Source organism: Numida meleagris, chromosome 10 (genome assembly GCF_002078875.1).
Source record: "Numida meleagris isolate 19003 breed g44 Domestic line chromosome 10, NumMel1.0, whole genome shotgun sequence".
NCBI lineage: Eukaryota > Metazoa > Chordata > Aves > Galliformes > Numididae > Numida > Numida meleagris.
In genome coordinates this window covers 15,173,373-15,193,017 of record NC_034418.1, presented here as the reverse complement: position 1 = coordinate 15,193,017, position 19,645 = coordinate 15,173,373, and the positions used below count along the sequence as shown (strand labels likewise).

At 43.6% G+C, this 19,645-nt stretch overlaps 1 protein-coding gene across 1 annotated transcript in view; it reads right to left on the bottom strand.

The window, feature by feature from the left end:
- The window catches only part of GAN (gigaxonin), a 37,264-nt gene that overhangs the window by 15,749 nt on the left and 1,870 nt on the right, over positions 1–19,645 (bottom strand). Inside the window, exons 2-9 of the mRNA XM_021408347.1 lie at positions 9,696–9,810; positions 8,504–8,854; positions 7,432–7,649; positions 6,403–6,524; positions 5,818–5,930; positions 4,986–5,135; positions 4,555–4,691; positions 3,807–3,935 (exon numbers count right to left, since the gene is read on the bottom strand). Of these exons, the coding sequence (XP_021264022.1) occupies positions 3,807–3,935; positions 4,555–4,691; positions 4,986–5,135; positions 5,818–5,930; positions 6,403–6,524; positions 7,432–7,649; positions 8,504–8,854; positions 9,696–9,810 (1,335 nt within the window). The remainder of the gene's footprint in view (positions 1–3,806; positions 3,936–4,554; positions 4,692–4,985; positions 5,136–5,817; positions 5,931–6,402; positions 6,525–7,431; positions 7,650–8,503; positions 8,855–9,695; positions 9,811–19,645) is intronic.

The window sequence follows — 19,645 nt, the reverse complement described above, 5'->3', positions numbered from 1 at the left end:
TTCAGAAAAAAGAAGAAATTAAAGTATCTGTAGCTGCTTGTGAGAAGTCACTCCCAACCTTTCTCAACACATGTCTTTTAAAAAAACAGCCACAACTTTTCAGGAACGCTTACAGCAGTTTTCACAGTTAGGACTAGGAAGGAACAAAGACAGGAAGGGCAAGGGGTCACATTTCATCAGCACTTGACGAAGTTCCAGCTCAACGTGGGCTGTGCCTACTGCGGGAACACTATGGAAAAAACACCATAAAAAAGGAATTTGGAAACACTCTCTGGAACGTAACTCTCACATGCTTCTCCAGGATGGCTCTCCTCAAACCAAATCCAAGAGAGCGGAGGAGACGGCGCCTAACTAGAGACAGAAACAATTACTATCAAACTGAAATATGCTTCCACTGAAACCTTTTAAAAAGGGAAGGAATCTTTTTTTTTTTCTGTCTTAAAGCAATACAGACAAATAAACCCATCTGAACTGCTGCAAGAAATAAGCAGGATGATAACTTATTTCCAAATGGGAGGCACAAAACAGAGCCAAATGTATTCCATACACGTCACCATAAGCTCACACCAGCAGTGAAAGGAAGCCTACAAATGAATGAAAACCTCTTCTGTGTTCCTCTTAACCGGCTGACTGATAGTGCTGTCAGATTTCTCATGACATCTGCATACGCATTTCTTCACAATGAGATTCCCAGATACTGTATGGGAGATCCTTCCTAGCACTACATTACAAAATTAGCTGGTTTACCATTCACATACTGCTGAAAATACTTTCTTATTTCCATGATGCTCCACTAGCAAAATAAGTATTTTAAGTAGCTCTTAACCGACTGTTGCTTCAGAACACGCACCCCTCACTGCCATTCCCCCTAGACAGCCACAAACTGGGACAGTTCTTTTCAACTAGGAGCTAGCGAAAGTAAAAATGGTTCGGAAAACTGTTCTCCATGACAGCCCATCAGTGGCTACAGCCAAGGACAGGGCTCCCCCAGCAGCTCTTGTACACACGTTGCAAATCTCCTACTTTCATGTTTTTAAAAATCAACCCTTATCTTGAGTAGTATTTTAAAAACGAGGATGCAACGCACACAAAGCTGAACCCGCCGCGTTTAAACCCTGCATCATCTCCAGCTCCAAGAAAACTGCAGTCCAACTGTATCTTCTAATTGCCTGTATTCACTCATGTACAAGTCTAAAGACAAACTGACAAAACATTTATTAACTGAAATTTCAGTTACGGAAATGTTTCTAATATAATACAAATTACTACAGTACTCTGTTTATATTTCATGCTTATGTTAGTACTCCATCTCACTTCATTTATTTCACTCCTTGTTTATGTAGTACACTGTAGCAGGACTCTCAGTGTTTATTTTTGTCGCTAGTGTGAAGAACTCTGCATATTCCCAGTCTTTAGAGAAGTCTGTATTGTAGTTAAGAATTTCAATTCTGATTGCGTACTGTGAATTACTTTGGACTAAGTTACTGTCAGAAGAAGTTACGCCTCGGTCCTTTCATCCAGTTCTAAACAGATTTATACACTGATGTAATTGCGTATGCTTATTCATATACACTAAGCAAAACTTGTAACTCAGTTCCTCGCGGACTCTAGGATTCCTGGGATGATGTTACTTCCTCTATTCTCAGGTAATGAGATGTGACACGTTTGAGATGTGTCCATTGCTGCCTATAGCTGTGAACCAGCAATATCTGGGGGCTGAATTCACACAACCAGAAGTGCTTTACACTCAGAAAGAAGGCAAACGTGATGGAGTTCTGAAGTTAATTAAACCCAGCTAGAAAAGTTTGTGGTTCATTAGGAAGAATGAGATAACAATATGCAATTATTAAACAGTCATTATGAATTTTGGTTAGAGAACCCTTCTGGATATACAGCTGGAATTTACACGCCATGCTTTCAGCTCACTGTCACTAAACAATCTTGCAAACGTAGTCCTCCTTTTCCAGAAATCTTCTCTTTTAACCTAATGCTTTCAGAATTTTGTCATCATATATATATATATATACAGTCAATGTGGTATTTCAGGTTTAATTAGACAGTTCCAGTATTATTTCCTCATTGTAACTAGAAAATGAGAAGGCTCTTGGGAGTTCTGAGGTGCTTCCTTCCTTCCTCCTGACTCCTTGACGCTGCTGGTTTGAAGGAGACCAATTACCATTATTTGCTTTAGAAACTATTACTGCAGAAACAAACGTGTTTTTCAGTAATAAATTAATTTTGTAATAACTGCAAAACATTAATTTAAGATGACGAATCGGTCTCTGTATGCATCACATTAACTATGCACTAAGGAGCAGGGGGACCCGTCTCGTCCCTTCCCCGAGCAGGCCGGGCTCAGGCTCCTCAGGTGCTGCCCTGCCCCTGTCAGATGGCACTCACCCTGCCAACTGCGACTGCGCCAGGGGCTGGGGATAACTGCCAGCCCCTGCTGGCTGATGCTGCAACACAGCGTGGTATCACAGCACCCTCTCCTGGTAAGTAACATCACTTCTTGCTCCAGAGAGTGAAAACAAGGGGCTCTCCCAAAACCAGAGAGCAGGGAAGTGCTTAGTGCAAAGGTAGCACTGCTAGAAACCGTCCTGGTCACCTGTGAGCTGCCCTCACTAGGCTACTGCTACCTCACCTTGTGCCAGCACAGCCCTTGTGGCACGCACACGACAGACGGGGTGTGAGATCAAGAGCTGAAGTGACTGGATCTGTATTACACCTTCACTTGAATCCTGTAACACCCTTGGGATGCCACTAAGCAACGATAGAGAAATGCAGGCGTTAGAAAGGCCGCCTGGCAGGTACCTGTGCTGCAGACAGCAGGTGGCACCAACTCACCTGCGCTCGGCTGGAAGCTGCACGTCTTCTCAGACTGCACCAACCAGTGAAACACGTTTACAGTCACTGCTAAGGAACTGCGAGCTACACAGCACCTTCTGAAGAACAGCATCAGACTGGAAACATTTCAGTCAAATCAACTTAAAACGGGAGGTAGTTTGTTGCAAAACGTGTATTTCCAGCACGTCCCTCCTCTGCAAACCCTCCTCCCCTAAAGCATATTCGCTTTTAACATTTCCCCATGCCTCCAAAGGAACAGAAAAAACTCGGGAGAATCAGCAGCAATAATTGTTCTTATCTGTCTGCTTCCTACAACCACCTTGAAGTGCGTCTCCTCTCCAGCTTCTTTTGGTTAGAGCTCATTTGGACATCACTTAGAACGTGGAATTCCATTTCATACTGAGATTAAAGTCTCTTTACACGCACACTCTTTACACAGTCCCACTGCTATACGATTTTTGTGTGCTTTTATACAGGCCACATTCAAAGCCTTGATCTTGTAACACAGATTTAGTGAACTCCTCCACAGTCAACTATCTTTGAGGTATCTGACAGCAGTCTTATTTCAATTTGGCCGATTAAAAAAAGCAGCAAAGAAATTCCATTTACAGTTAAATGCAAAAAGAACACTGGGGGTACAAAAGTTTGTCAGTTACACCCGGAGCGCGAGGTAACCATCCATAAAATTCAGTCTAACGTGAGCTATGTTTTAAACAGCTACCACATGCAGTGAAGTGGATTCTAACACAAGAGCCAAGAGATAACAAATGAAGTCATCAGAAGCAGGTTCAAAACAAGCAAGAGGAGATGAGCCACGCACAGTGTGTGCAGGTAACCGTGGACTGTACAGCACCCACACTGCCTTTCCTATGCCAAAAGTCTACACGGTTTCAAAAAGCCAACCAACTGTGAATGTTGATTTGTATGTATTCCCTAGGCTTGAAGCTGTAATTAGTTACCTTTTAAATTCATCATGATAAAATTCAGATTTACACGTCACCATCTCGCTGGCTTGGCTGTCGTCACGGCTCCTGACCCCACCAAACACGTAAAGCTCAGAGGCAACTCCACAGGCCACTGCCCCAAACCTGAGAATCCAAACAAGAAGGACAAAACAAAAAAAAAAAACACAAAAGATATAATAAAATACTTCATCCTTCTGAACTTTCTCATTTTCTACATATACGTGTTGATAAAAAAATATAAGTATATATATTTAACAATACAATAATGTATTTATCTCTAGAGAAAACGTTGAAGTTCCAATTGAAGCAAAGTGAGAAATAAAAATTACAGTTCAGGACAGTATTGCTTGTAACATGCTAAGCATATCTCTACAGAATCATTTTGATTGCTTGGATACTTCTCTCTACTCAGCCACATCTTGGCATTACAATTACAGGTTACCATGATCAGGAAGACACAGAAACATCTGCAGCCATTTCTAGCAGCAATATGTAAGGATTCACCCAAAGAAGAAAGGCAGCCTCCTCTCATTACAGCATCAGCACGTCAGTGTTAAAAAGGCTATACACGTTATCAGTGCTGTATCATTGTGTGTGTTTGATAACATCAGTCAACTCTTCCTTTATTTAAAAACAAACAGAAAATACTAATGGTGCTTCAGTGACTATTTTGGAGGGCTCTGCCTGAATATACTCCAGCAATCTAATCATACCCCTCCCCCCACGCTCCATCTTCACCCACCTCCTCTCTTTCAGAGGACAGATGGCCGTCCACTGTTGAGTCCTTGGGTCATAACACTCCACGGACTCAAAGAGCTTTCCATAGGAGCCTCCACCCATTGCATAGATTTTCTTCTTCATAGCTGCATAGCAGCCAATCTTGAAGAAAAAAGAAAAAGTACACCTCAGATTACAAACACAGGATATCAAGAGCTCAAAACTAACCATATGCACACACATACATATTTGGGTTACCTCTACTGCATGTCAAACAACATTGTGCATAAAAGTTTTCAGCCATAGTTCTAATATATCTATAAACAAGGAATGTGCTCTCCCTCATTTCCACGCTACTTGTTAAGAATTTCTAGTTGAAGCAAAGGGTTAAGACACACAGGATGGTTGCAACTGTTTAACAGCAAGGAAAGCAGTAATATACAACGAAGTTCTTACCTTCCTAACCATGGTCAAGTCTGGCTGCTTGGTCCAGGTACGGTTATAAATATCGTAACTCTCCATAGAGATTAGCTCCCTTTCACCATCCTCGCCTCCCAGAATATACAGAATTCCATCAATCTCCACCACACCAAAATTATGTCGTGCCTAAGGAACGTCAGTAAGGTGAGCACTGTGAGCACGTCAATACAATCTTTTCTCATGTCTGTCAGCAAAGTGATACTGGTATCAATTACTACAGCGGTTTTTCTAATTTTTTTTTTATACAATGAAGTCTGAATCTCGCAAATGAGATTATTATATTCTCCAATTAAAGACTACAAAGGGTATTAAAAAAAAAAAACAGCAGCAAAAGCAGAAGAGATCCCGCAGGAATCTAAGAACAGAGCTTGGCTGTATTTCAGTTTGCACAGCAGCAGTCTCCAAAATGAAGCTGTTGCTTTCAGGTCTCTACAGCAGCAGAAATTCAGACTTATGATCTGTGCAAAGGAAGCATCACTGTTTTTAAGTAGGAGCACACCTACTCTCACAATGCATCAGAACTACAAATGTGGATTGCCTTTGAGCTCAAGTACAGGCCCTTGCCAGCAAGGAATTCCTGAAGTTCAGCTTTACTGCAGGCTCTTCAATAACACTTCGTGTTTGCCAGTCCTGCAGTTGTTATCAGGCTACAAGCAGCAACACAGTATGAGCAGAAAGCAATCCCTAGCACGACTCTGAATGCACAGGATGCAAATGATTGGAGATTCAGAATAAAATTTTGCAAAAGCAACTGAACGTTTTGTCAAAGTAAAGAAAATCAACTCCAACAGCTAAACAATGATCTTGCCTCATTCATTGGTGGCAAGGAACTCCAGGAATTGGTGTCTGGATCGTATTTCTCTCCAGAGCTCAGCGTTCCCTTGTTTTCATCCTGACCACCGAGCACAAACAGAAATCCTTCTGTAAAACAAAATGCAATGTGATCTTAAAAACAGGACTCACTCATGTTGCCTTGCTCAGTGTACAAGACTGGTGAGCTACAGCCTACATTTTGCTAAGAGTTTCAGATCAGTCACGGTCACACTTTGGACTGGAAGAAGCAGAGCACATGTTTATACCCATACTCAAGCCTACCACTGCAGATACTCTTCAACATATTCAGTGATACAGCAACTAGAATTCACTTAAAACACGAAATACTCCTGGAGAAACAGATGAGTGGATTCCCACAGATAGTGTGGGAACAGTGACTACAAGACACTCATTTGACAGGGATTTCCACAGAATAAAGTGATGTTTTGGGCAAAGAGGAAGCATGAAGTAAGCCCAGTGAACGCAATCTTAAAGAAAAAAATATAAACTCTATCTCATATTCTGAGGCACTGGTAAGTTTCCATAATACTGCCTTTACAAAAACAAAGTTCCCCTTTACCTGCTGACAATACTCCATGATTGATCCTTGGAATACTCATAGGAGCAAGTTCAATCCAGAGCTGTCTATTGGGATCATAAAGAGGACACATACAGCGCATCACTGAGGTTGGTTTCCGGGATCTGAACACAAGGTGGGGAACAAACAAAACCAAAACACAGTTTTACAAGTTCACCATTAATGACTTGTGTCTAAAGCTACGTTGTCCACCACAATGTACATTCATGAACTGCAGCATTTCCCTGCTAAGGAGAAAATCTCCAAATCAAGTGTAAGTTTAGTTTTCTACCGACTGGAGACATAAAAAGCAGGCACACCTCATTCATGTTGTATTCACCCACGCTATTTTTAAGAGGAACTTTGAACAAAAGAACTGAGAGAGATTATTAGTTACCTCTCAGCAAAGTGATCTACAAACTGATGAGCAAAATGTTCTTTGAGTGTTTGCAATAAAGAGCTTCAAGTGCTTAAACTGAACAAAATCCTGCTACAAGGTGCTCAAGCAAAGAAAGGGATTGTTCTGTGGAGCAGAAATTTTCACCTGGCATCTCAGATGCACCAATAATGACTTTGCTTCGGAATCATAGCTGTCATAAATGAAACAATTAAAGCATATGCTCATTATCTTTCAGGTTTACCACAGACTCTTTTTAAGATGATTAGAGAAGTGTTCCTCCAATGTTCTGTGCTTGTTTTGAGCGCAATCTATTCAGTAAGAAACAGACAAAATAAAAAAACACCAACAAACCAGCCAACACGTACCGATAGTGAACAAACAACACATCCTACTCGTAGGATCAGATCCACTTGATTTTCAGAGAACTATCACAAAATAACTATCTATTCCTACACCACTCAGAAAAATCCCTCAGGTGTGGCTGAACAACCCCAAGCCGAGTTCAAAGGACAGGGCAATAAGCACAGTGAGGTGCAAATACTGACTCCATGCTGTGCTTTCAGACGTGCCGTGCCATCCAGACGCTTCTACGTGACCACTCGTAACGCCCTGCGGTGCCCCTCAATACTCACACTCTTTCTTCTCCACCGACTGTCACGATGCACTCCGAGTAGCCACGGGGCTTGAAGGAGGCCAGCATGGCCTCTCCCTGCTGAGGTGGTGTGAGGGGGATATTGCTGCATTCTTTAACAATCTCCCGTACCAGCGGCTCGCTCATCATCTGCTCACGTAAATACGCCGCATCTAAGCCCGAAACCCACACTGCTGACATCACATCCTTCATGTGAACCTAGAGAAAGAGACCGACTCAGCATTCCCCAGACTCCACGGAATGACACGAAGGCACTCACACACACAGATTATCAAAAACTTTAAAGAGCATTTTTGATATTTGGAAGAACTAACAAAATGTACTGCAACGTTGTTAAGAATTCTCTGAAGTATCACTACAAATGTGCTACTTGCTTTCTCTCTGTGAGATCAAGATTATATCATTAAGTGTCAAAAGATTTCTTTTTTTTTTTCCTTCTTAATGCCTATTAAACAATAAAGACAGGAAATAACATATCATCAACACAGCTTTCTTTCACCCTTTTACTACAATTACACCGTCTGCATTTCTGGCAAAATTCAACTCTATAAAAATTAGATTAGCCCTGAAAATAATGTTCCTAGAAAACAAGATACACAAGGAGCAGCTGAGGGAGCAGGGATTGTTTAGTCTGGAGAAGAGGAGGCTGAGGGGAGAGCTCACTGCTCTCTACAGCTACTTGAAAGGAGGTTGCAGCAAGGAGGAGTCAAGTGACAGGACACAAGGAAACCGCCTGAGGTCATGCCAAGGGAGGTTTAGATTGGATGTTAGGAGGAATTTCTTATGAAAGGAGTGGTTAGGCATAGGAGCGAGCTGCCCCAGGGGGTGGTGGCACCCCAGCCCTGGAGGTATTTCAGAGTTACACGGACATCAAGCTGGGGACATGGTTTAAGTGACAGACTTGGTCGTGTTACTTGATGGCAGAACTCAATGATCAACATGAGTTTTTACCAACCTAAATGATTCTACGATTCTATTTGAAGTTCCCACCACTTAGAATAAGCATAATGATTTAAGTCACATTCAAAAAATAAACCTTTTAGTATCCTGACCTTTCTCGATTCTGAATCATGAGAAATCCACCTAATCACTGCTTCAAAGACGTATCTTTCATTTCCAACATTGAGCTTTTCCATCGACAGCACTTCTTTCAGTTTTTGAGGAGTCAGTTCCAAGAATTCCTCTGTGCTGCTGACATCTCGAAAATGAGTTTCCAGATACTCTGAGGCAAGGTAGTGAACATGATGCAAACAATAGTGCAGTGCAAAGTCCCGAATACCAATACAGTTCTCAGCAGCTATGCAACCTTCTAAAAACTCACAGCAGAGAGTTTTTAAGTCTGTAAGCAGCAGGAGATCAGCTGCCTGTACCACATCTTGGATAGTTTCTTCATTTAGCCTGATCTGCAAGAATTAATTTAGAAGTTATCGCTACCGTCACCCATTTGCTTCATGACATGTCCGTATTCACTACAATCATTCTCAGCAGCTGGAAAATGGAATATTAACAGCATTGCAAAAATTATGAGAAAACAATACGAATACTACACATTATAACTTAACAAAGGAACGGGAAGGGACTGGCTTGACAGAAGGTGTCAAAGTAGGATTTTGCACCTGAGGGAACCATGAAATTGCTACTCTCATTTGAGAACCTAAAATGAATTTTTCTGCAATAAGTTAATAATCTTTTAAAAAAAAAAATGCATGTCCAGGAGAGAATCTCAGGACTTATCTGCTTCTTTGCTTTTGCCAAAAGCTTTAGCAGTTCTGCAGTCACTGTCTGGTTCTGAATGAACTGCACACATCAGTTCCTGCTAAGGTTACTGGAATAAAAACAGGAATGGGCACACAGCCAGCAGGAGGCCAGAGAACCGGACACGAGAATGCCTGCAGTGCTTTAATACACGAGGTCAGTGATGGGGTCTCAGCCTCCATTGCTGTCAATCCAGTTTTCCTTTCTGGTAATTCCTGTTTTATAGCAGGTTACTGAAGATAGCAAACAGTTTAAATACTTGTATTAAAATGGAATTTTTCAGAGTCCTCCCCCATGCTGTGACAAGAGAGAACTCCTTGCAGAACTTGCTGCCTCTATTTCACAGGCAGAGCCCATGTGTGATGCACCACTCTGCAGCTGCTTCATCATTAATCTTAAAAGTGTGATTCCTGATGGATTTATCTTTCAGCATAGTAATGTTAAAACCCAAACAATTCAGTTTCCATCTGGTTCTTTTTAATACCATACCTGCCCACTGAAGATGTAATCTAGTATCTCTTTCATGGTATCAACAGATATCCCTTCAAGTTCAATCTTGTACGTCGAGCCATCGTCCTTTGGAGGATTATAATTCAACTTCGTTCTAAGAGAAGAAGGGAAGATGAATCAGTAAATAAGAAGCACTCACGAGCTGGGTACAGCATTTCTTTCTAATGAAAAGTGACAGCAGGCATGCTGTAGATTCACATTCACTACAACAAATGGTAAAACCTTACAATATAATCTGAAAATTGGCAAGACTATATGCATGGTCTCTAGTACTGCTTATCACATGTGCAGACGGAACAAGCAGGTTAGTCTTGGAATCTACTTAAGCCACAGCAATTTTATCCTGGCTCATTCATCCCAAGCATTCATAAATGTCACTCAAAGCTTGAGTGATGAAACAAGAAGTCACTTTGGTAAAGGTGAAACAAACTAGCAAACACCCCCCATCACTTTCCCCCCCAAAAAACCCAAAACATTGGAATGAGCATATGTGACAGAACGTACACTGGCAGCACATCACCATTTGTCTGGTTTATGATGTTATCGGCCCAATGTTACGACTGGCTTTAACTGAGCTGTGTGCTCACAGTTCTAGGATACAGACCATGTTCTGCTCAGTCAAGCTTTAAATATTCATCCGTACCAGTGGACACGTTACTGGTGAGCAATTTCTAAAGAAATCCCAGTTAGTTTGGATGTGCTTTTGAACACAACAGAGGAGAACACCTTAAACTATCACTGTCTTCTGTTATCCACACTCATACTAAGTAAATATGACCTAGCTAAGGGCCAGATTCTGCTTCACCTACTCATACTCAGAATAAATCAGTTTCTCTTAAGATACAACTCACGTCAAATAAAATCCGGGCCTATAAAGAGTTATGAAGAGCAAATAAGGATGGCAATTTTAGCCCTCAAGTTAATCATATTTGCTATCTTGTTTTCACATCTCTCTTCTAAGCTGTGAGCAGAACTGTCAGAAATAACTGCTCCAATTCATGCCCATCACTGCAACAGCGCTGACGCTAAGCTGCTTCGTTCTGTGTTTGTGTAGCACCAAGTGCAAGTAACAGAACAACAACGTAATTTGGATGAGCAAATTGCTTATTTCCTAACTCTTGGAATGAGATTAGGAAAATTAAACACCTTCTCTAAATGGTCCACATGACTCCTGATAATGTGGAAAGAACAGACACTGATCTGTGATCTGTCAGCTAAAAACTTCTATAGCAAGTGTACGGCCCGAGCAATGCTGCACAACTTGTATCCCAACCTGCTCCATCCTGCCCGTGGGGAGTGGGCATTTCCCACACCTCCAAGCTCCACATGAAGGGAAGAGCACATGCACACACAGAAACACTCATTTCCAATTCCAGTGCTGGGTTTCTATACGCAGATTTTCAAGTCTATCCAAATCACCTCAATTTTATGTACGTCGGTTACACTTGACTTTGGGGTTTCTTGTTTTATAATGAAAGCTGTATCTTATCTCCTGGGACGAAATGGCACTGTCTGTTAACACCAAACAGATCCACTCCTGCAGTCTGGCACCTTTCCAGGCATCAGCAGCCAGATGGGATCCGTTCTGCACCAAGCACCTGCGGGTATCGGCTACGGAGCCGCACAGAACCGGGGCAGCCAATGCACTGCAGGTTTTAAACGGAGTGCACACAGATAATAAACACATTGCACAGCAGCACTAATGGGGAGATTAGGGAAAGGACTAGCACTGCTTATCACCAACTTTCATCTCCGCATCACCAGCCCACGCCCAAGCTAAATCGCCTCATTGCACGGACTTTACGCTGACACCTCCTAGTAACAAGGAAGTATTGCCCAGAGCTTTTGGGTCTTATCAGGCTCAGTGTTCTACCTCCTGTGTACTTCTTTGGGGCACAATAGTTGTTAGCCCAAAAAGAAACAAAGCAATCGCAGATGCTTGCGCAAAACACAAACTCAGAGCAGAAAAAAATAAACTTGAGAACACGCAGAGAAGTTGTACAGTTACAGACTCTTGTATGCAGACAAGTACTCACAGTATGCAAATGCATCCCACTCAGTTTCAGACGACGCTTTGCTCCTATCATCTGAGAAGCAGTAGTTATCCATCTGTCTCAAAGCCTTCATTTGCTAGCTAATGAACTACCAGGCTATCCGTTTTGACACAAAGGTGTCTGAGCCGTGACACAAGAACCACACCTAGACAGCAGCTGGACAGCCTATAACCGGGCTTAGGGCTGGAAAAGGCTGAGAAAGAAAACTGAGTCTAGAGTCTGGTGAGAAAGCTGAAAGAGGAGAAAGAAACAGGGGTACGTAAGAGAAAGGAACGGGGACATGCCTCTTCTTGCACCACCTGCACCAGCTGCCACTCCTCACCAGCAAAACGGAGCTCGGGTGCCCTGGCCATAGCACATCCAACTGTCCAAACCAGGTTTCTAAATGCATTTGTTCCCAGCTCAGGCGGAGAGTGGACAGCAGCACGTGAAACATTTAACCCTGGTTCTCTATCAGATTTCAATTTAGAAGAAAAGTCCCAAACCACACTTGAGCAAAGGTTTCCAGTCTGTCGAGATGCCAGGAAGAGGGATGTTTGCTTTCCCTGCCAGCATACTCTTTTCCACAGTGATTCATTCTTCCTATGATCTGCATGGCTGAAATCTGGAAACAGCAACCAACAATGGATAGCAATGCACTATGACTGCTCCTAACGCATGCATGTGAGAGTGTCCTACTAGGGACAACATTTCTGATGGCTTTAAAAGCACTCTAATCTGCCAAACTATTGCAGAAAGGCCTGCCTCAGTCTTCCTCGGCTCAAATGAAAGACCAGAGCATCCGGATTTGGAAGGAAATAAAGCCCTGCAGGCCAGCAGAAAACCCATCATGCAGGGGCAGAACACAGCCCATATGCACACAGAGCTGGGGGAAAACAAAGCAGGGGAACTTCTCAGCCCTGTTTTCTCACCTAATTCAGTTTTGAACAGCTTGACTCCATGCACACAAACAAGTGCTACTATGCTCTGCTTGATGCTGCGTGTCTGTCATAGACAAATTTAGAATCCGCTCTTCCACGTCACTTCAGGAACACAATCCTAATGAGTCATCTCAGATGTCACCGCATAACCCAAAATAAGGAAAAACATCCCAGTACCTCCTCTTGAGATGTGAGCAATAACACAAGCAAGGTAAATCGCTGGATGAAAGCAAGGGCTTGAGAACAAATTCTGATACTGGTAGGAATCATAATCACATCTAACGATGTAAAACAAATTCAAAGCATTAAAAACAACAAAAGGTAAATAGAAAATTGTTTACAGTTCTCAGTAAAATTGAGGGGGATCTTCCAATGTACCTGTCAGCTAACAAAACTAGAGAAAGAAAAACACACTGTCATACTTTGAACCTTACAGCCAAGCTCCTACAACAACAGTGCTATGAAACAGTTAAGATAAAGGAGAGCAACATTCAGAAAGGGTCCGTGTGTCCGACAGCTTGGTTTGCCCCCTTTTACTGCTGGCCTCAGGGGGCTGTGGGGCAATGACCACGCTTTTGAAAAATGTAAAAAAAAAAAAAAAAAAATCACTAAAAGAAAAACAAAGCAAAGAATTTGGCTACCACCACTAAAGCCTGCCCTAATTCCATGGGAATTGCTTTATCTACAAAAACCTCTGCCTTATCTGTGAACTGTTAGGAAAAGATAAGTAATATACTTCTTCAATAGTGGAAAAAAAATGATAGAGGGAATAAATGTCTAATTCTTGGCATGCTTTATTCAGCGTGCTGGTATACTGCCACCTAACAGATAGAAAAGCAACAACCAATTCTGCTAAGGTTGCAGCCTCCAAAGAGAATGCTCCAGACCGCAGTTACCTCCAGTAGGTTTAAGATATTTATAGTGAAGAACAATTAGAATTTGGGAAACAAAGCTAGCTGCTTTGGTTTTGGTGCTTTGCAATGAGAGAAGGCCAGAGGTAAAAACAAAATAAAAAACGTTTGCCTCCTTGGACGACACCGCACTGCGAACAACACAGCTCTGTGGAGCTGCTACACAGCTGCGAGAAGACAGATTCCAGGAGGCAAGAGGGCTTCTTTCAAAAAGAGCGTTTCCATCCTTCCAAATTACTGATTTAGCTCCTGATTAATGACAAGGGCTAGCCAATGCCATGCAGCCTCTGCCAACGGACACTATCTTAGCATTGAAATAACAAGGCTACCCTTCCAAACCAAGGCATAATAAAATCTGATTTTGCTGACGCATCCTTTATCTGAACGAGTGGTGTGACCTTCTCAAGAAAGCATTTTCAAATGGAGCTGTATCTCTAACAAAAGTTTCTGGTGAACACACAGCAAACCCAGAGGGCATGGCTATGTCCCAGGCAGAAGGAGTTTGGCATGGGACACCAGAGAGCACCAAATATGCCAAGTTCAGTACATTAAGGGTTCCCATCAGTAAGGAAAACACTTTCAAATTCTGGATTAGATGCAAACATAAGGTCAAGCAAACATCATTTCGTCTCCTCCTGCTCTGGGCTTCCTTACGTGGGCTGAGTCTTCAGACTACAAGCTTACCAGGTTAAATTTAACCAAGCCCTGTTTAACTTCACCATTAAATTGGCCAATTCTTTCTCACATTGTCTGCCCTCCTGCCTGCAACATTTTCCTTCCATCAAGGCTGATCTTTCCGCACGCAAAGAACCTTAATAATTACACCATTAAATAGGTCACACACAACAACATGATGCAGCAGTTCACTCCACCCACTGCCCTCCTCCAACACGGCACTTTACAACCAAATGAGAGGCTCTCCTGGAGGTTGCGCCCTGGCCTTCAGCAGTGCACATAAAAGGCTGACTGTCTTCACCACGCCCTGGAAAGGGTGCCAGCTCTCAGCACATTTTGGCTGTGCCCTCGCTAGGTCTTTCTTTTTAAGATCATCTCAAACTGCAGCTTCTGGTCTCAAGGCAAAGTAGTCCACCCAACAGCTCAGCATACAGATCTGCACAAGTTGCCTCCTTTGGTTTAAAGAGGAACAGTGAGGAATAACCTGAACTTTCCAACAGAGAGAAAAATTAAATCAGACAAAAACTTAAGGCTTTTTTCCCCTCCCTCTATATCGGAACAAAAACGAAACAAAACACAAAGCGATCTCTTCGGCAGCAGCACGGGAGGTGTGTTCATGGCTGGGGGGCTTCCCTCAGTGAAGCGCCTGTTTACCCTGAAAATCTGACTATGCTGAGCTCATCCAGAGCCAGGCTGAAATCTCAGTTGGCAATCCACCCTCAGCCAGCATGTCCTGCCCAAACACGCGGGTTAGCCCTAAGTAGACAGAACACACACCTGACTAGCGCAGTCCCCAAGCAGGGACTCTTGGCGCTTCTCAGCCACTGCTGAGTTGTTAGCCAGCTCAGGAAATGAGCAAAGCAGCTGAGCTAGCTCACAAACAAGCCAACCAGCAGCAACGCAGAGCAGCCGGCCGTCACGGAACACAGGGCCTACCCCAGCACCTCGCAAGGCCAGGCCTCGCCGAGACGCCTAGCTGAGGAGAGTGGGCCTGGCCGCCACCTCCTCACCTCTCCTCACAGGAAGACGACTGTCACATACCTTCCTGTAACAGAAATACCTTTAAAATGAGGTATTTCCACGCCAATTGTTTTAGAGGGGTCATTTGTTTGTTGTTAAGAGGCAGGAAGAAATATTTAGCCGCCATTCCTCAACAGGCAGCAGGCGAGCTCCAGGCATCCTCATCAAGGCTTTTCCTCAGCTACTTCAGTGTCACATCTACACCATTTCTGAGCTCCAGACAGTGTTCGAGTCCACCCACTACACAGATGACTCATGAGACTTCCATTCAACATCAGCTGAACACTAGAACTAAGTTTCTACCAAATAGGAAGCAGCCCAGAGCCAGGACTTCCTTGGAAGAGCAAAGGAAGGCATTTCTACAGCTTTAAACCAAGAACTCAACTGTACTTTAGTTGAAAAAAATGCTTTCTTTCACATTAACTCTGCTTTCAAACTTGTTAAAAATGTTTTGTTGCTTTTATAAGAAGGGCAAGTACAGTACCACACACGCCATTACACTTCTAATTAAGTATTTATGAAATATAACACCGTGTAATACATCTCCAATAAACTAAACACATCTGTGACTTGCTGCAGTCTTGTTTGGAAAACACCAATGAACCTGCTGAGAAAACTTGATTTGTTCAGGAGGGTTTTTACCCCACTTATCCTTGCAGTGCACTGGAAAACAGAGCATCATCAGAGCCTAAGAAGCACACCAGAAGCTGGAAAACTGCGGTCTGTAGGCTGTAATAAAAAGCAACAACAGCCAAGAGGAAAAAGGAAACTGAAGTATAGATTTCACCAGGACAAGGAGCCAAGAGTCTTCACAACTCAGAGGACTACATGAGTCCATAAAGAACAGCAAGAGTTGTAGTTGGCAGCTTGAATTTGTTCAGGAGATGTAAAAGCAACACGCCTAAGGACATAAGCCAGCCACTAACTACATGGTATTAAGAAGCTATTTCCTTGATAGGCAGCAGGTAGTTTCAGAGCTGTCCACAGCACCAATTTTGTTTGTTTGCTTAGAACTGTTGGGAGATAAACAGGGGAGGCTCCAGCATGGAAACACATAGGTGGCACTGCGCTCAGGAGCAGGATTGAGAGGGAAAGCTTTGTACATATGTGACATAAAAGGTCTACAGAGAGCGAAGAAAAACTCTTGAAGATCATTAGTAACTTTTCATTTCCTTATCCGTCAGTCCACATGAGGAAAAAGTTCCTTCTCTCTTTGTAGCCAAGATCAATGCAAACACAACACGATGAACAAAGTGTTCAGACTCAGCTCCAGATTCTCCCTCAGGTGCAGGAGCACCATCAGAACAGACCTGTTCCACACAGAGCATGCTTTAAAGAAGAACGGTTAATAAAAAAAGCCCTGGTAACAACAAAACTTCTGGCAAATGACAATTAACACAGGGGCATGCACAACCTGCAGTGGAACTGACCCAGACATCCTGACCTGCTGCGTTCTGCCACACCTCCTTCCCTCAAACTGAGCATGTGCATGAACTGCGCTGCTTCAATAGAGAGACCACGAAATGTCACCTCAAGATCTCCTCTGTAAACAAGATGCTCTGATTTCATGCTCCCCCTTTGCCTGACACGGAGCAGCAGCCCAGCTGCATTCTCTGCCTGTGCTGAGCTGGGCAGGAGCCTTGTTGCTTCCTCCCTCCAGGCTGTCTTTAGGGGCTTGTTGGAGCAGGAATGTAATTAGTAACTCCCCACTCAAGCCTGGCATAGTCCTGTTTAAACCATAAGCTCTTAATAAACCTATATCACTGTTGTCCCTCAACTCCTTATCCAAACACAACCCACATTTGGACACTTCTGGGCTGTGCCAGATGAAGAATTTCTGGATGCAGCCACAATTTTGATTTATTGCTCCTCAAAGTTGCGGAGATCTACAACCGAGGTATCACTAAAGCATCACTGGTAACATTTTAGTATCATTCGAAAAGAAGCGTTGCATAATTTGCAAAACAGCTTTAAAAGTCTGGGAGGAAAACCTGTCACAATCTGTTCCTACCTTACTGCAAGAGTTCACACTCTCAGGGCAGCCCCTGAAATCCCCAGGAGACCGACAGAAACAAACCTCTCCTAACAAAGCTTGGCTATGGCACGGCTTGAAACTCCTGCTCATAGAAGCACTTACTACAGCAGCACTCTGTGTGCAGTGAGCAGACTGACAGAAAGGGACGGGCAGATGTATGCCTTCGACCTGCAATAAGCACAGAGCAATGCAGCTAAACTACAGCTTAAGAACACAGGGTCCTTGTCACCAAAGTAGCTCCCAGCTTCAGCTGTCCTTTGTCTTAGTCCTGAACAGAGTTAAAACACTACAAAGGGTCCCCATAAACGTCAGTTAAAACCAAACGAGGATCAGGAAACAAGCATCAGGAGCAACTGGCACACGCTGGCTTCCACTTTGCGTTGTTCTGCAAAGGAAGAAGTTTTAGCCACCGCCTGCTCACAGACCTCCTGGTAACCCCCACAGAGCAGCGGTGGCATGGGGAGGAAAGGAGCTGGGTGATGGAGGACGCGTCACAGCACAGCTGCGCTGCAGTCTGCGGAGGTTTGGGGGTGGTAGAAGGGTCTCACAAGGTCTGCTTGTTTCAGGGACATCACAAGGCCAAACAGCGCAGGTCAGAAGGTGGAAACGCCGTCATGTTGTTTCCAATCAAAACTGATCTACAGGTAAAGTACCAGGAACTTCACCTTACATTTTTCTTTTGGTTTGGTTATATTATGTGCGTCTGGAAAAAGACACAAGTATGGTTACTGGTCTGTTATCAAGTCAGACAAATGTTGAGGAACAGTATAGCATACATACACCCATGGACAATCTGTTCACGCAGATGTGCGAAATCTAAAGATGAGACACGCTGAGATAACAACAAAAAAATCCTTTTTTCTTTTTAAAATACAACACTTAATTGAGATAGCAGAATGATCACAACGTAACAGTGCAAAGTCAATCCACAAACCTGAGTTCCTACATCCCCTCTGCCAGCACAGCTCTCGGTGTGCCCTGACACACTGGGGAGCAGACTGCGAGCTGCCAAGTGCCGAGAGCTGCAAGTTCCAGCCAGCCTCAAACTGCTCGGATGAGAAATCTGCTGCTCCAGCTGAGGATACCAGGAATACTTGGACCAAACCTATCCTATAAAAGGGTTCTGGATGAACGCTACAACTTACGCCACGCTAGTGTAAGCAGTTCATTCTGTCAAAAGCGCTCTTACGCTGGCATAATTTACTCTGGGTTCTCAAATCAAACAAACTGAGCCAAAGGAAACTGTCTTGGGATATATGTATGCGTGACAGCTATTGCCAGGACAGAAGCATAAAACAAAGAAGCAGCAGGGCAGAGTTGTGGCTGGTTTGTTACAGCAGAGCAAGCCAAGAGCTAACTTGGCTCAAACTGAACTTGTCCGGGGCGCAGAGCAGCACCCCTGAGCCAAGCCATGCTTCGCCCTGTGGCGGACTCTTCATTAAGACCGCTCCTTTTCTCAGGCTTGGGAACATACCATGAGATGTTTGAGATATGCAGGAAGACTTCTGGCTTGTTTGTTTTTTAAATGTCAAGATTTGCTCCAGGGGCAGACTAAGGGATGAAATAGAGCTGCACAAATACGGCCGTCCTGTAGGAATTCACACAGCCACCCAAGGCCCTGCTGCCTGTCAGAGGACCACGAGCAGCCTGGCACGAAGCAGCTGGGGCAAGACCTCAAGCCACCACAAAAACACATGGTTTTACTGGCCCGAAGGCTGACAGCTTATCCATGAAGCTGGTGCTTTTTGCTGCCCCTGCAGAAGCCAGAAAATGGGCAAGGACAGATGGGACCCGCAACACCAGCAGCACTTCGGCGTGTCTCCGCTTTGCCTTCATGTCTTTCTGCCTCTTCCCAGCTGCCACTTCTGAGCCGCATGGATAGTCAAGCTGCCAAGTAACTGCAGGGAAACCACATCACTGCAATTTATAAATGTCCTACTCATAACCACCCAGCCAAACAACTTCCATGCAAAACTCAAAAACAGGTAACGCTCCTCTCTCTGTGGCTACACAAATCCTTCAGCACGCAGACTCTGCTCACACCCAGCCACCCCCTCAGAACATCCATGCCTACTTATTTTCCTGCTCACACCCTAAATTCAGCATTCATGCAAACCATATGAAGTTTCTGAACTTGCCCACAGCCACAGTATATAATGATAGAGCCAGATACAGAAAAGCAGCACCAGCTAATACTTCCACTGCTACGTTCCACATATCCACTCGCTTTCCGTCCAAACATTTTTCTCAAATTATTTATTGGATTTTTGGAGCTTCATATTGGAATAAAAGCAACTCAAATCAATCGACAGTT